Here is a 17,579-nt window from a genome sequence, read left to right as displayed (position 1 = left end):
AACATATATAAATGTTTTTCTATAAATAACGTAAACAGAGGGAATTAAAAAAGTAAATGCAGATACTGGTATAAATAAGTAACCATTTTATACACTCAGGAATTACTTAATTTCTTACTTACGCTTAATTTCTTGATCAATGCATGGAATTTAAAATTGAAATTGTAGCTAAAGGGAGCTGCCTATGCTATATTGAACTTGAATATGCTACTATAGTTACTGTAGTCTACTGGAAAAGTATTTAAGAGTACTATCGATATGAAATTTCAAAATGGTTTGGTTAAATCTATGATAGGAACGCCATTATTTCATATTATGTATGGCAAGTAATATAGACAGTTACGTATACAATTTAAAACATTCTTATAAGCTACGTGTATGGCATATTCTTTCTGTAAACTCCAAATCTACACCTCTACACTCTTCCCAATAAACTCTTCCTATACCTTATGAATATTTGAGATCACAGCATATAATACAAAAAAATACAGCGAAACATAGAACCTCCTCCTTCTCATCAATGTTGGTTAATTAACATAAACATTTGTCCTATCGTTACATACTTTTCCTATCTTGCGTGCCACACTCACGCGGGTCGTTAAAATACAACAGCCACATTACTCACGCATGTGGGACACGCATTAAAACATTGGGCTTGAAACCGTGTGATAAAGTCATTTATGAAATATCAATAACATCGAAGAATCTCACACTTATATGTAAGCAGATATCTTGAGTTTATATGTATTATTTAGAAATTAAATTGGGTATTTACATAACAATAATTAAAACATTATCATAATACAATTATTGAACAAATTTTTTACACAAATCAAAAAACTGACGGAATTAAAAAAGTAAATGCAGATACTGGTATATATAAGTAACCATTTTATACACTCAGGAATTACTTAATTTCTTACTTACGCTTAATTTCTTGATCAATGCATGGAATTTAAAATTGAAATTGTAGCTAAAGGGAGCTGCCTATGCTATATTGAACTTGAATATGCTACTATAGTTATTGTAGTCTACTGGTGAAGTATTTAAGAGTACTATCGATAATAAATTTCAAAATGGTTTGGTTAAATCTATGATAGAGATCGCCATTATTTCATATTATGTATGGCCAGTAATATAGACAGTTATGTATACAATTTAAAACATTCTTATAAGCTACGTGTATGGCGTAATCTTTCTGTAAACTCCAAATCTACACCTCTACACTCTTCCCAATAAACCCTTCCAATACCTTATGAATACTTGAGATCACAGCAAATAATAAAAAAAAAATACAGCCGAACATAGAACCTCCTCCTTCTCAAAGTTAGTTAATTAACATAAACATTTTTCCAAATGTGTGGACATATCAATTTCCTCCACCATTTTAAGACAGGAAGGACAAGGTAGCTTCGTTCCCGTGGCATTCAGAGTCAATGTTTCATCGAATTCATCATCATCATCATCGATAACAATTGTTTCAATAGAGCTAGTTGAAGCACCTTCTTCGGGTATTGTAGTTTTGTTATCAAAGAAAGAGAGGCACTCGTCTAAATGTTCCTCAACTGTCATGTTTAGTGTATCGCCGCAACATGGGCACTCGTGTCCCAAGGTCCAATTAGGATTACTACACCCAGGTTCAACTTTTAATGGTCTGTCTGATGTAATAAGCGTATTTTCTGAGGTTTTAGGATTTGCTGTTACTGGTTTTATTGTTAATACATAGTCATCAGATTTTATCTTTGTGTCGACAGGCTTCCCCAAATTACTTTCATCAAATGATGTCCTGGATCTTTTGCGATTCACGTCATTATCATTATTTTTATTTTTTGGAAACAGTTCGATTGTTATTTCATTGTTCACTTTACTCTTATCACTTGGACTACTATCCGATTTGATTGTCGGTGTACTATCTTTGGTCAAGTCGTCTATTACACTTTTATTAAGACATTCATCTAAGTGATTGTTGATTTCATTAGAATCAATTTTCCCATTACAAACAGGGCAGTCCACTAAATGAACCTTTTTAGGTAGAGCAATAAATTTTTGGTCGTTTTTAGATTGTGTTATATTAAAATCTTGTCCATATAAGTCCTTTAGCACAGAGGTAGCGGTAGTTGTAAAATAGTCATCAATCTTCTTGATTTTTGAAGGTGGCGATGTAATAAGAGTGTCTGATTTATGTTTGCTTGCATTTATTGGTGAAGTTGCAATATTGTTATTGTTCAATTTTGGTTTATTGTTATTTGTACGTATCTGCTTATTGGCCCATGCATTAGTTACAGTTTCAAGAACACCAAAAACAGTTTTTCCATTTGGTGAAGTTGCAATATTGTTATTGTTCAATTTTGGTTTATTGTTATTTGTACATATTTGCTTATTGGCCCATGCATTAGTTACAGTTTCAACAACACCAAAAACAGTTTTTCCATTTGGTGAAGTTGCAATATTGTTATTGTTCAATTTTGGTTTATTGTTATTTGTAGGTATCTGCTTATTGGCCCATGCATTAGTTACAGTTTCAAGAACACCAAATACAGTTTTTCCATTTATTGGTGAAGTTGCAATATTGTTATTGTTCAATTTTGGTTTATTGTTATTTGTATGTATCTGCTTATTGGCCCATGCATTAGTTACAGTTTCAACAACACCAAAAACAGTTTTTCCATTTATTGGTGAAGTTGCAATATTGTTATTGTTCAATTTTGGTTTATTGTTATTTGTAGGTATCTGCTTATGGGCCCATGCATTAGTTACAGTTTCAACAACACCAAAAACAGTTTTTCCTCTGCCACTGAATACACCTGGATTTGGTTTCGGCACTTTAGGATTGAAAATAACATTTTTCTTGGTAACAACCAAAGTGCTACTACTATTACTTTTGACTCCCGTATTAGGTTTTACAAGTATGTTGCTGGAATCTTTCAAAACTGGTTTATTGGGTTTATCTTTTCGTACAATATTCTTGTTGTTGACTTCCTTATTATTATTGTTAGTGATGTACTTTGTGATGTCAGCATTTGGCTTAGCCACATTAGTTTTCTTGTTTTGCTTTTCTGGTTCTTTTATTTTGATGAAGGTGCCACCACAGGATCTTTGATGTCTGTCCCACCAGTAATCTGATGGGCCAGGAGCTCGATTCATGGCGCGTTTAACTATGCCAAAATAAGGTCTCATGGTCTGACATGGACCATTGCATCGCCACCAGTGTGTTTGATATAATTTCACCTGTAAATTAACAAGAATGTGATTTAATGGACAATTTCATTATGCAGCTAACTTTGCCTCATATTGTGTTATATTTTTGAGATCACAACAAAGAAATATATTTACCTCATCATGAAAGTCATGGTATATAGTAATATTAACACCAGCTGCTCTGTTTATTCGGTGCATATGCGCTTGGAAATTAGGACCGTGCCCGTCTCTGTCCTGATCCCGGCATGTGATGAACAGGAATGCATGGATCATCTCATGAAGTAAAGTCTCGACCAAGTCCTTACGGGGCCTCAATTTTAGTAACGGTTCACTTAAAGCGATATCACAGAGTCCTGCTCTACCCTCATATCTGAAATCGTAGAGATAGTGTGCTAACATCCTTGAATGAGTACATAAGTAACTTATTTAATTAACTATAAGTTGTGTGTCGGCAAAAGGCAGTGATAGCCTAGTGGTTAAGAAATGCGGCCTCTCGCTTGAGGGGTCTGAGGTTCAAGTCTCAGGCAACACACCTCTGATTTTTCAAAGTTATGTGTGTATTAGAAATTAATTATCACTTACTTAAACGTTGAAGGAAAACATCGTGAAGAAGCCTGCATACCTGAGAAATCTTAAAAAAAAAAAGTTTTCAAAGGCATGTGAAGTCTACCAATTCGCATTTGCGAGCGAGCGAGGTGCACTATGGCCTAATCCTTCACATTCTGAGAGGAGACCCGTGACCAAACGTGGGACAGTAATGGGTTGATGATGATGATGAAGTTGTGATTCACCATGATTGATAAGCTGGACTTAAATGAACTCTCTTTGATAGCCCTGAGTGGCCACTAGAGTGTGTTATCTATATAAATATTTTTTTTATGATAACCAATGAAGTAAAAGGAATATATTTTTCACCAACAATCATCACAAAACAGAGATTATCACCATTTTTAAGAGTAGATCAAAATCACTTACGAGCATATTCCCGCGCAAGAATACATCCTCTTGCTCCATCTGACAATGCATCTGCTCGCCAATGTCGCCCAGAAAAACGTCCTGTCGAAGTGCATGAACATAGAGTGTACGTTCGGCGTGGGATCTATCAATTCTAACTCTGGATCTGCTAGGTTCATCGTTGTAATTGTTCACGATGTTCACTTATACTAAAATATGATTGTTTTCGGAATAAATTCCGTCATTTTCAAATCTCAAATCCGCAACAAGAAAAAACAATGAGTATGACAGATGTCAGATAGTCAACTGTGTTATTTGTCAGTCAATATTGTAGAGATGTGCCGAGTCAGGTCGACTCGAGTCAGTACTCGAGTACTTACATAAACTCTCATACTCGAGTACCAATAGTGATACTCGAGTACCAGTGATACTCGAATACGGACGATACTCGTACACTACAACTACTACTCGTACAACTAAAAACTTGTTTAATTTTGTGTAGTGAGTGGCGTTTTTTTTTTTTGCTCTGCCGTGCTATTGGACTGTATGTTGCAAAGTACTCGAGTACTTTGTGAATACTGTGGACTCGAGTACTGACTCGATTCTTTTTTATATGAGTACTAAAGTACTCGAATACCAAAAATGGCCGACTCGGCACATCATTACAATATTGATAATTTATTGATTGTTGGGTAGACATTTTGTCATCATTTTTTTTAATAGTGTTTTAAGGCTTTGGCTTTTTGCGTTTCAGCCTTACTTTATTGTACTTTCATCATTATCATTTTGTTATGAACAAAAATAAAAATACTGATTTTGACAACTGATAAGAGAAACTTGACTTATCAAAATAATTCTATGGCATATATAGTATAAATAATGTTAAGGCCCAGGTTTCTTGCAATGAATGTATGTTGCCATATCATAAGGAAAACTACCAAATGGTTATTTTTCAATTTCAGGCATGTGAAAAGAAAGTTCAACCAGGTATAACAAAATTAACATGGACTTCAACTATGTCTGATGCTTACATCGCTGACTGCGTAACACAAATTGGAGAAGTTAGTTCAACGCACTGTGTTTTAACTTGTTTTCTATTAATTACGATAATCATTGAAACACCATATATAAAAACAATAGGGAATATGCACATTTTTATTTTATTATTTTAAACCACTTATTACATCGTTTTAACATAGTAAAAAATATAAACAATTTTATTAGTGATTGAAATATTTTTTTAAAAATTATTTAAAGTATCAATAAAATTTGACACATTTGAACGCCGCCATTTGACGCGCTCTTTGAATGACGTCACGTAGCGTGATTTGTATTAATATTGATGATAACTGTATGCACATAAAGGTATTATTAAATATTTTCAGGTTTCATCGCTATTTACATCATGGGAAAGGCTAAATAACCACTTTATAAATATTTCCTGGACTTATTGTGCAAAACCAGTACTATAAACTATAAATACATTATATAGTGTTTTTTCTGTTGCAAAAGATGCGAAAATACGAAAAATGTGATGCAAGATTATAGGAAACAGATATAGTATCTCCAAAATCGCATTAACATTTGTATTTACTGTAACAAACAATAATTTTATCATCATCATCTACTTCGTTAGGTACTTATCGACTTCTACAACAAATACTATCATTTGAAACACACAAAATGCATTATAATCTATTATAATATTATAAAGATAGGTGAAGATAGGTGATTGGTTGAAGGTGGTAGAACCCTTTGTGGTTCGACTCCGGAGGCACTACCGCCACACCTATTTCTACCTAATAACAGCAGTGTTAGGTGATGCTGTGTTCCGGTTTGAAGGGTGTGGTAGGAGACAGACTTTTCCGAGGCGTTCCAGCTAAGTTCTCAGGGGTAGCGGCGCATCTGTGGCCGACCTTAGGTGGGAATATCTAATCCTATCTGGGGTTGAGTACATATGTCCATGGGCGGACTGTATGCTCGTCTGCTACTCCTATATTATAAAAAAAAAGAATATTAACATAATAAGTTATGATCAGTTAAATATTTCCAAATTGACCTACGCATAAAAACCAGTTTATTCATTTTGCATATTTTAGGTAAATAGTCCGATTGTGCTTTGACAAAACTACTTTCAATCATTGTTCTTGATTATTCCTAATAATACTATGTAGAAAAATCGCACTAGGTAATAAATAACACTGTAGGAATATAGACAAAAAAAATATTTCTCTCAAACAGTTTGAATATCGACGCCGATAAACATCGTAACACGCTATGTGACGTCATTTTTCGATTCGACCAATGGGAATGCGTTTTGCAAATTTGAATTTCGCGCGCATAATTTACGATTTTTGATTAAAGTTTTAAAAAATTTAACACGAAATAAAGAAAAAATAATGGTTTAGATGTAATTTCAGGACCGAAATGTACCGAGGAAAAAAATAACAAGCAAATCTAAATCACATGCATATTCCCTATTACGGAAACTTAAAGAATTGTATTTTTTTTTTTTTTGAAACTATATTATTTTAAGTGGTCTATTTGCTAAATTTCCTATCTGCATTTTAAAATAGAGGTTGCTAAAATTTAAGTAACGTTTTTAAAAAGTTTTCATTTAGAAATTAAGGTAATGTAATCCTTTTGTGATTTATGTTTTAATCAGTGTAACGTTTCTTATATTCCACAGCTTCAAGATTTTCTAACAACTTACAAAAATTGTAACATAAATCTTGTAAAAATAATGGAAAAAATATGTGATACACCACTTGTTGAATTTGATATATATAATGTATTTGAAATAAGAACTCTTCGTGCAAATATACGAGAAATGGAGGCTGCAGCTGCGGCAAAAATACTTGAAATGTATAAGGAAATAATAACGTATCTCATTATTGTCTACGAAGGATTTGAAGCATATATTGGTCAAGTAAGACTTACTAAATTAGTGAAAACGTGTTAAATTAAAAAGAACACATTTGTGAATTTTAAATTCTCTTCATAATTTTAGATGGCAGAACATTGGGTTAAGTATGTAAGAAGATTTGACCGATTATTAGAAGACGCTTTGCGGTTAGCTATCAAGTCAACTATGCAAAATGTTTATAAGTGTGTCCATGGAGATGGTATGTACTACTGTACATGATTGTGTTTTTATTTTATTTTATGGTATGATCTAAAAAAAATGTTACGTATAAAATATATTTATTTTGGTATTTTATATTTATTTATTTATTGTTAATTAGAACGATACATTAATCACTTACACTAATTAACATGTCAAATTCAATGTCATAATACAGGAGACTTCATGGTATATTATTTTAGGAACGATGGCACCTTCACCATTAATAAAAATGAAATTGTACCTTCTTGACACGGATATAATCTACATACCTAATAATTATGAAATAAGAGATACATTTAATACAGTACTTGAAGAAATTGTTCACGTTATGAGTACTATTCCAAGACTTTTTGAGAAATTTGGCTTACCAGCCGGAGGTTTGAAGAGATTTAAAGATGTGATACAAAGTGACGCCGATTCTAATAAACTTCAGTCACTTATGGATGCCGGTGATTATGAATATATTTTTATTCAAGCTAAAACAAATATAATATAATAAATATATATAAATATAATATAATATTGTTTTAACTTATCATACGATATTTTATTTCCTTTACAGAAATCGAATATAACATATCATTGATAAACGAACATATTCGTATGTGGGATCCTTACGCTCATATATGGAAAGTAGATAAGGATGAATTTATGATCCGGTATCGTGAAGAAAAACATACAGCCGCTGACTTTGATGCTTTGATCATTAATTACAGTGATCTAGCAAATACTGTACAGATACAGGAAACTGTTAATCAGGTAAATCGTACACTGTTACTGTTTCGTACTTAATAAAGTCTTTTGACAATATTTTATTCAAGCAACGTAAACAAAAATATATATTTTTCAGATACACTTTATAACGCTTAATTCAAGTGAACTTAAAAAATCTATTATAGCGCATTGTTTGGTGTGGCAAACAAAATTAGGAGAATTACTTAGGAAAATCACGGAATCTGATATAGATGTCATATACGCGTATGTAGAGAAAAGTGGCGAAGAAGCAATGACTGTAAGTTAACTGGTATTGCGTTACAATAAGTTATCGTATAGTTCCATAATAGTCGTTATGTTTATCGTTTGTGGTTTTTATTACAGATGCCCACTGACTTAAAAGAGCTTGCCAGTTCAATAGCCACCTACGAAAGATTAGTTTCTGAAACAACTAAAGTAGAAAAAACATTTCCACCAATTACTGACCAGATGATGACCTTATGTATGTATGATTGTAAATTTACTAAATTTATTTATTTTGAATTTCGTGATTATATTTTAGTATTTACTTAATTTCACTCACAGGTAAATTTGAGGTAGAAGTAAGTTCTGATATGTCGGGTCGCCATGAAAATATTCCTGTTATATGGACTGAATATTTGGCATTACTAGAAGAAGCAAAGAAAGCTCTTGAATCAAACAAGGATAAGTTCAAAACAGAACTGTTAGAACAGGCAGAGGTAATTACTTTCTTATAAAACTACGCCTATTTAACCCGTATATCCCTACCCTTCCCTTACTCATTTTTATTTTCGTCATTAGGAATTTAAAGAAGCTGCTAAAGATTTTTGTGAAGATTTTTATAAAACCGCACCGTGTAGCTCCGATGTGACTGGCAAAGATGCCATGGCTCAGCTTAAAGCATACAGAGAACAGTTAAATGCACTTCGTGCTCAAGAGCAACAAATACGAGATGGTCTTGCAGTATTTAATTTGACGTAATATATGTTCTTATTTATAGAAGTTGATGAATCTGACTGTGTACTGAAACTTTACCTGTTCACCCTATATTTTTGTATGTCTACAAGTATTGTTATTTACTAGGACACCAGTGAACCTGGACCTACAAAAGATGGAAAAAGAACTGGAGAAATTAGAAGAAGTATGGGGCTTGGTCTTTCAGTGGGAGGAGTCATGGGAAAAGTATAAAACTCAAACATTTTGGGAAATGGAGACGGACGAAATGGAAGACAATGTTATGTTCTTATTTCGGTGAGATTACAATTTATCTAAATTCTCGTGCTATAAATCTTTGATGAATATCAATAAATATTTTTTTGTTTTCTAGAAACTTTAATCGCCTTTCCCGTCAACTAAAAGACAAAGGCTGGGATATAATTGATACAACAAGAGTTAAAGTAGATGCATTTAGAAGAACATTGCCCTTGATTGGTGATCTAAAAAATCCTTGCATGAGAGAAAGACACTGGGATAGGATAAAAGTTCTGATGGGAGTGTAAGTCTTAAATATATACTAAGCAGTAACTCACAATGTGTTCATTAAAATAAAATAAAAACATTTTATATAAATCTCATTATATTTTGTCAATTAAATGCAAGTGTTGACATATTTGAAAATAAAGTAATATGAACTCCATACTCATCATTTTAATCACTTTAACCTGAACATTATTATTTAAAAATGCAGTGAATTTGATCAAAATTCGGAAGATTTTAAACTCGATTTGATAATGCGCTTAAACTTCCAAGCGTATGCTGAAGACATCGCGGAAATATCAAATGCGGCTACAATGGAATTAAATATAGAAAATGGCCTTAAAGTTATTAGAGAGGTTTGGAAAAATACGACTTACGAAATGCAACATCACAAGGGTGATATGTACAGAATTAAAAATGTTGAAGACGTTATGCAGGTTAGCATATTTTTATGCTTTACACGTACTGAAAACTTTCAATCTATTGACTATTATAATAATTTCCTTCCTTAGTTCTTGGAGGACCATCAAGTTCAATTGTCTTCGATGAAGTCAACAAAATATGTGGAACCATTTATTAAAGAAGTAGACTATTGGGAAAAATCATTAGGATATGTAGCCGAATGTATCGAGGTATATTTATATCTTTCGTTAACTGATATTTTTAAAGTTCTTATTAAAATTACTATTGTTAGGGCTTTGTTCCTTGTTTTAGATTTCCCTTCAAGTACAACGTCGCTATCTTTATCTCGAAAGTATATTTAGTGGAGAAGATATTAGAAAGCAATTACCTAATGAAGTTAAAATATTTGATGCTCTAACTGCAGATTGGACTGAAATTACGAGCAAGTTAGTAATCATTCACACTATATAATTGATTACTAACGGTTACGACGTTAGATAATATTATCAATTATTTCTGATTTTAACAGTATGTTTGCTGGAGCAAATGCAATAGAAGCATGCCTGTATAAACCATCACCGTATCTTTTTAACAAGTTGAACAAGATGGTGGATAATTTGGATGGAATTTTAAGAGCCCTTGAAAAGTATCTTGAAACAAAAAGACAATTGTTTCCGAGATTTTATTTCATTTCCAATGATGATTTACTAGAAATACTTGGTAACTCTAAAAAACCTCAACTGATACAAGTCCATCTGAAAAAATTGTTTGATAATGTAAACAAGATAAGAATAGACAAGGTAAAATTGTTTCATTTTCTTATTTCTAACTGTATAAAATAATCGCGTAAGAATGCAACAAAATAAATACTAATTGATATAGGCACACACACACAAAAGAGAAAACTATTAACATAATTTTATTATACATTACTTTTTCTTTTTTTTTTTCAAAAAAGTACTTTAAACTATTCGATTTAACATATTTTTTTTAGGCTGGTTATAATACCGCGTTAAATATAAAATTAACATGAGCAATGAAAAATCTGGTACCGTTTTATTATTTACATAGTAGAATTTTGTTTCTATAAACGGGTAACACATTTTTGTACGTCAAGAATAAAAACTGTCAAAATCAAATCAATTGTCAATATTGTCATTGAGTTCGCGCTTCGCAGAAAATTCAAAATAAGTGCATGTTCAACAAAATTGAAAAGTATTGATTGAATACTGTTAATAAAGTTATTTTAGTTATTGAATAAAGAAGACACTATAATGCTAAGTGAAGAAGATATAGCAAAATGTCAATTCGTTCCAATGACGACTATGGTGAGTGTACAATACTGTGCCATGTGATGTTTTTGGTTACTTGCTGTATTTTATGTTGTAAATCATAGATTAGTAAAGATTACTCACTCCTAACAAGAAAATGTACCCAGTTTTGAGAATTGAAATAGTTGCGTAAAAAAGTTTTGAAACGTCTCCGTGCCTAAATGTCCCTAAAATATTTGAAATTATTATTATAAATTATTTAATTATCATGTAAATTACGCAGTATTAGTTATTTATTCGTAAATTTTCTCTAAAAATGTTTTTATTTGTCAAGAATTCAAAAAAAGAACTTACTATAATAAGCCATTTGCGGCTTCATTCAATTTCAAGGCGGCGAAGTATCTTTACTAATCTATGTTGTAAATAATGATACCACTATACTCCACGTATTCTCCACTTAGTTGTGGGAGATAGAACGTGTAACAACCAATCAATAAGTTTTAATTAAGCGTCTGGCAAATACGTCCAATTTGGCGTGAAAACCTACTTTTGATACTTTGGTTATACTTTATTTTATCGCGGTAATCTTTTTAATCTGCCACTACTGAGCATGTGTCCCTTAGCTGAGAGACGTCTGGATTACTATTTATTGTATAATCCGCGCCAAACTGCTAGTCCGCTCTGAAGTTGTTGCGAGCAGGTCTTACAATTTCCTATGGCGACGCGATTCATTTCTATATTCAGACCTGACTAGCAGTTTTGCACGGACTATACACATAATACATGTGTGGTATAATAAAATGTTTAATAAATTATTTAAGTACAACCATCTTTGAAACTACTTTCAGAAAAGGGTAATGAATTTCATAGACAACCCAGTACCAGAGCCAGATAGGAGATGTAAGCGGAACCTCCTCCACCTGCAGATGGACCGCAGCATGTCGGACTGTGACTTCAGGGAGAAGAAGTGGAGGAACCAGTACCAGATGGCTCTGAGCCGGGCCATATACTCCCATGATTGGGACAAATTGCTCTTCTTGTTGAAGAAGTCGCCCATATGGGAACATAAGACTGAAAAACTAGATGAGCTTGGTATTTATGTTAGGGTAAGATATTTTGAGTGATGGTACTAAAGCATCTCTCCCTCTTTCCATAGATGTAGTTGAAGCTATTTTAGGTATAAAACCCCTTTTTGAGGAGGAATAACTTTTATAACCATGCACTGTGACCATGGCAAATTCCTCCTTTTAAGTCTATGGACATTTAGAAGGTGATGAATGAATAATACACAAATATACTGTAATAAATTAGTCGTAATTCAAATAATTTGTTTGATCTATTTAATCTTTTCTTGACCAGAGTGTTTGTAACAACATCTACCATTAAAATTTTTTATAAGCTTATTTACTGATAAAAACAGTATATAAGCATTGATAATTTTTTTACTCCCTTGAAGTAACACTTACGCTGTTTGTCCACCGCCACCTTCACCGAGCCGATACCGATAATTAATGACGGTGCTGAAGTAGCGTACATACATTTACTATAGCAGCTTGTCCACCGCTCGTCCGTCACTCGAGCACCGTCATCCCGGCCGCCGATATTTCGAGTAGATCCGCGTGACCGCTAGATCGGCACTGAGATTTGGATGGGCCTATGTGTCTGCAATATAAAAAACATTGGAACTTGTCCATACACTGTTGTCACACGTGTGAAAGCTGGAACAAAATAAACCGCCGATATCGGTCGCGGTGGCCAAACTATCGCCGTCACGATATATTAAAATAGGCCCCAAAATAATCTCGTACTTGGAATCGGCTCGGTCACGGTGCGGTGGACAAACGACCTTAGTTTATCTGAATTTGATAGTTTTAATATCTGTGTACTTTCATACCCATGTAAGTTAGGTTGTAAGTTAAGTTTTATCTTGATTTCAGGCACTACTAATCCTCCTGATGAACCATCCAAGCTCGAAAGCTCAATCGTTGTTAGACAACTACCTCCACATGGTGCTGTCTTGTCGGACGGAGCAAGATAAGAAGGCTGTCTACAAAGTGCTACTCTCTCTGCCACGCAAACTATCTGGGAGATAGTTGTTAATTGATCTAAAGACATTACATATTAAGGATATTGAAATCATGTGATTAACATAATAGTATACATTTATAATAGTTTAGTTAATGTACTATTGATGTATGGCAGTGTGATAATAAATGATGATATTGATGATGCTGAAAATAAATGTGATATTGTGTAAAATACTGTCATAAAGTTGTCATGTTATTTTACTTTTGTATTTTAACTATGTAATACTAGATTATTACTTATTGATATAATAAATAAATTATTTTTTGTATAATTATATCTTTTCTTATAAGCCTCTAAAATGAATATGTCTGTACTATGCATATGTTGCATCACTACAAATATTTGGAAATATGGAGTCCACTATTCTGTGTTTATTATTTCAGGTTGTAGCTTGCTAATATAAGTATATTAGGTGTATATCTCAAAAAAGTAATTTAATTAGATGAATTGTTATATTATGATAGTTTGCTGTCAGTTTTTCTAATACATAATAATATTTGCAGAATGCAATAGGACTGCCGGTAGCTAAGGCAATGATGTCTGATGATGGGGAGTGTATAGAGTGGAAGTATAACCTGGTACTGGATGGGCCAGCGGAAGTGTGGCTCCTAGGTCTTGAGCATACAATGAGGGTTGTGTTGAGAGAGGTTAGTTTAAATTTTTTTACTGCAAATAAAAAATAGTCAAAAAACTGATCTTCAAAGTTACAACCCACTGGATGCGTCATACAGATTTAAAATATTCCTATATAGGACTTACCTAGTTATCGGATATTGATATAGAAGTGTAGGTAAATGTAAGAAAAGGTGTCTGTAAACACATCTCTATGAGGCTGTAGGTTTTCCTGTTGATTGTAATCCACACTAAATACCGCCAGATTATATTGCTTATGTAAGAGGGTGGTACAAAAATTTTCTCTATTTCATTTTTTTTTAATATGGGAGTAGCAGACGAGCATGCAGTCCACCTGATGGTAAGTGGCTACTGTAGCCCATGGACATCTGTGATCACCCCCAGATAGGAATCTACCTGGAGTCGGCCACAGGTGCGCCGCTACTCCTGAGGACTAAGCTGGAACGCCTCGGAAAAGTATGTCTTCCTTACCACTGTTGTTATGAGGCAGAAATAGGTTTACATTTATACATCGAGTTCACCCTTTATAAGGAAAAAGCCTTAAGAAGGAACCAAAAAAAAAATTCTTGAAAAATGTAATGTGGTATAATTTGTAGCAACTTATACTGACTCGCGCTGCGCTGAGGAAGTGTCGGTACCAAAGAGAGCAGTGGATTAACGACTGGCCTGGCCAACTAGGAATCACTTGCAGTAAGGTGCGATATTACTATAGTTCTTAGCGCGCAATACATATGCACATACCTATATACAAAAATGGAAAAATATAAAGTAGTACATAGGAGTAGTATAACATGGTGGCTTTAGCAGTGTCCTTCCCCAACTGTTCAAAATATTGTAATTTTAGCTTTTACATTTTGTTACGGTATTTGATAAGTTTATAAAAAAGATGTCAAATTGAAATGCTCTTTTGTAGCAACATAACCAATTCGAATCCTATAACTGATAACTTTTAAAACTAAGATCCAATGGACCTCCGACTGCACCCGCACGCTGTGCCGCTGCGAGATCATGAAGGAGAAGAAGCCGCTAAAGAAGCTGCGCAAGAAGCAGAACCTGATCCTCAGCACGCTGCAGATGATGTCGCGCAAGGAGATCGGCAAGATTCTGCGCTGTAAAGTCAACGCGCTTTGCGTCATTGAGATACACTCGAGGGATACTGTGGATAGGATGTATAAGATGGGTTGGTCATGTTGTAAACATTGAAATTTAATGTACAAAATTCTAATTAGTATGCTGTAGATGATGTTGCACTAGGAAATAAGTAAAGAGTCACTAGATAGGAGGATGTATAATATGGGTTAGTAATTGTATGAAGCTTAGAAGTATAATAGTTGAATAAAGACGGAAGTCGAAGAGACAATTCTAATATGAATATTATAGATGATGGAAATGCGTTAGCAGATCACAAAGTATCTGCATTTAGTAGCAGTAGAGCTTGTAGATCGTAGAACTCAGAAATAAGTAGAACTTTAAATTTCTTTTAGCATCCTGTAAGTTATTCCGGGGACATAATCGAGACCCACGTCACATTAATGGAAAAAAAATGATGTATAATGATGATGATGTATAAAATGACACAACATAACATAAAGAATCGTAACCGTGTAATGTTCTTGAATATATAAAAAAATCTACTTAATTCAAGACAAGAGCTTTGCCAAACTTTATCATCATTCAGATTTATCATCAAGATAATTTAGAATTCTAGATCAATGAAATAATTATTCTAAGTATAAGATATAGTGTTTTCAAGTCTTGAATCGTAGTTTTGAGTACGACCCCACTTCCCAGGTTGCATGAACGTGACTTCGTTCGAATGGTTCTCGCAGCTGAAGTTCTACTGGGACCGGGAGCGCGAGGACTGCTACATCCGACAAACTAACACCAACTCCATATACACTTATGAGTACATTGGGAATTCCGGACGGCTAGTCATCACTCCGCTTACTGATCGGTAAAATTGTTTATGTCTACGAATTCATCATCATCATCATCAACAACCCACCACTGTCCCACTGCTGAGCACTCAGATTGAGAAGGATTAAGTCATAGTTAACGCTGGCCAAGTGGTGCTAGCCAAAAATCAGAGATGCATACTAAAATTTAAACAAACCCTTAGAGTAGTTGATGGAAAGCTTATTAACGTTTATGACAGTATTTCTGCTATACTTACGATTGATTCATATTTCATATTGCTTCCTATGAATCATACGTATTGATTCATAGGAAACAGTATAGAAAGAAAAACGAGTGTGTTTGTGTTCTTGTTTGATGGCTGTGATAAATCTGCCTTAAATAATAATAAAGTAAATCTGCCTTATTTACTTTAAAGAGTGTATTATGTTCGTTTTTGGAAAAGGCAACGCATCTTTGATAAACTTAATTATGTTTAGTTAGTCACAGATGCCCATTGGCAGCAAGGCTCACATGTCGCCTAGTAAGGTTTCAGCTCGTAGCTCATAAGTCTCAGCTTAGCTTCTATGAGTGAAAAAACTGATTGTAATGTTACATCAACAGCTGCTATATAACCCTAACGACGGCACTGCACCTGTTCCGCGGGGGCAGCCCTCAGGGCCCGGCCGGTACCGGCAAGACTGAGACCACCAAGGACCTCGGCCGCGCGCTGGCCAGATGGGTGGTGGTCACCAACTGCTCGGACGGACTTGATTACAAGTCCATGGCTAAATGTTTCGCTGGTTCGTGATCTTCTGTTCTGTCTGGTTCTATCAGTTTACTTCCACCTAATGCTATTGATTGCCTAAATTAAATCTGTAGGTTTTGACGACCCGCGTGGCGAAGCGGTTACCATACCGGTCTGACGCGCAGAGGGTCCCGAGTTCGATCCTCGGCCAGACAGATATCTAAATGATGAATTTAGATTTCTGTTTCTGGGTCTGGGTGTTTGTGTATTTGTCTATGTATGTGTCCATGGCACCCACGACACAGGGAGTCCTAGTGTAGGGCTGTGAGTGTAGGAAGTGTGTTATTCTGCAAACAACTATTGATTGAAACGTAATTTTATGACGTAGACCTAGGCGGAAAATAGATACGCGATAAAGTTCTACGTTACATAAAGACATAGTTAAAGTACTTATGATTTTTATTTTCTTGTGTACTACTTAAGATTGCTTCATACAGCATCATCATCAGCGTAATTTCTGATGAGTCTGAAAGTTCTCAGCTTTTTCACAAAATTGAATTTCAATATAATGACATAGAGCTAGTCTTTCAGATCGGCTTGACGCCATACAAATATAGAAGTTCTCAAATCATTCTTCCTTCGTCAAGCTTGTCATTTAATACACATCCATAAATGCACCTGATTTGTGTCGAAAATTTCTTTTTTAATTATTGTATCAGTTTTCTACTATTCAGAATCTAGAAACTATTAGTTTAATCCTCAAGAGATATTTTGCGATCGCTTACCCAGGTATATCCCAAAGTGGTTGTTGGGGTTGCTTCGACGAGTTCAACCGCATCAACATCGAGGTGCTGTCGGTGGTGGCGCAGCAGATCCTGGCCGTGCTGCTGGCGCTCTCGCTGAAGCAGAAGCGGTTCATCTTCGAGGGTTGTGACATCAAGCTGGATGGCAACTGCGGTATCTTCATCACGATGAACCCTGGGTTAGTTTGGGAGAAGCTTGAGGGACAGTTCATGTAGAGTGATTCTTGCAGCCTCAGATATTTGTTAACAAA

The 17,579-nt window shown here is 34.3% G+C and overlaps 2 protein-coding genes across 2 annotated transcripts in view; one reads left to right on the top strand and one right to left on the bottom strand.

Annotated features, from left to right (window-relative positions):
• Nucleotides 1-17,579, top strand: part of LOC140749712 (dynein axonemal heavy chain 2) — a 70,996-nt gene that overhangs the window by 6,678 nt on the left and 46,739 nt on the right. Inside the window, exons 12-34 of the mRNA XM_073082848.1 lie at nt 5,115-5,213; nt 6,842-7,081; nt 7,163-7,277; nt 7,480-7,728; nt 7,842-8,038; nt 8,130-8,291; nt 8,378-8,495; nt 8,579-8,733; nt 8,816-8,991; nt 9,098-9,265; nt 9,342-9,509; nt 9,702-9,927; nt 10,003-10,122; nt 10,205-10,338; nt 10,422-10,692; nt 12,012-12,269; nt 13,101-13,172; nt 13,755-13,898; nt 14,481-14,579; nt 14,845-15,064; nt 15,676-15,838; nt 16,402-16,580; nt 17,315-17,507. Coding sequence (XP_072938949.1) covers nt 5,115-5,213; nt 6,842-7,081; nt 7,163-7,277; nt 7,480-7,728; nt 7,842-8,038; nt 8,130-8,291; nt 8,378-8,495; nt 8,579-8,733; nt 8,816-8,991; nt 9,098-9,265; nt 9,342-9,509; nt 9,702-9,927; nt 10,003-10,122; nt 10,205-10,338; nt 10,422-10,692; nt 12,012-12,269; nt 13,101-13,172; nt 13,755-13,898; nt 14,481-14,579; nt 14,845-15,064; nt 15,676-15,838; nt 16,402-16,580; nt 17,315-17,507 — 3,926 coding nt within the window. The remainder of the gene's footprint in view (nt 1-5,114; nt 5,214-6,841; nt 7,082-7,162; nt 7,278-7,479; nt 7,729-7,841; nt 8,039-8,129; nt 8,292-8,377; nt 8,496-8,578; nt 8,734-8,815; nt 8,992-9,097; nt 9,266-9,341; nt 9,510-9,701; nt 9,928-10,002; nt 10,123-10,204; nt 10,339-10,421; nt 10,693-12,011; nt 12,270-13,100; nt 13,173-13,754; nt 13,899-14,480; nt 14,580-14,844; nt 15,065-15,675; nt 15,839-16,401; nt 16,581-17,314; nt 17,508-17,579) is intronic.
• Nucleotides 884-4,456, bottom strand: mh (DNA-dependent metalloprotease SPRTN). The gene is made up of 3 exons (XM_073082845.1): nt 4,174-4,456; nt 3,334-3,568; nt 884-3,228 (listed from the first exon to the last, which is right to left on the bottom strand). The coding sequence occupies exons 1-3, from the start codon at nt 4,329-4,331 to the stop codon at nt 1,336-1,338; spliced, it is 2,286 nt and encodes a 761-aa protein (XP_072938946.1). The 5' UTR covers nt 4,332-4,456; the 3' UTR covers nt 884-1,335.

The sequence above is a fragment of the Epargyreus clarus genome, unplaced genomic scaffold, assembly GCF_041222505.1.
Source record: "Epargyreus clarus isolate Ecla_fem2 unplaced genomic scaffold, WU_Ecla_fem_2.2 ptg000018l, whole genome shotgun sequence".
NCBI lineage: Eukaryota > Metazoa > Arthropoda > Insecta > Lepidoptera > Hesperiidae > Epargyreus > Epargyreus clarus.
Note: the sequence above shows the minus strand (reverse complement) of the source record. Positions and strands in the feature narration are given on the sequence as shown.

Bases quoted from the DNA above. Each gene is read 5' to 3' on its own strand.
- mh (XM_073082845.1), bottom strand. From the start codon at position 4,331: ATGAACCTAGCAGATCCAGAGTTAGAATTGATAGATCCCACGCCGAAC. The intron at 3,569-4,173 runs GTAAGTGATTTT...CTACGATTTCAG, and splicing joins TCTTGCGCGGGAATATGCTC to ATATGAGGGTAGAGCAGGAC. The intron at 3,229-3,333 runs GTAAATATATTT...GTTAATTTACAG, and splicing joins ACCATGACTTTCATGATGAG to GTGAAATTATATCAAACACA.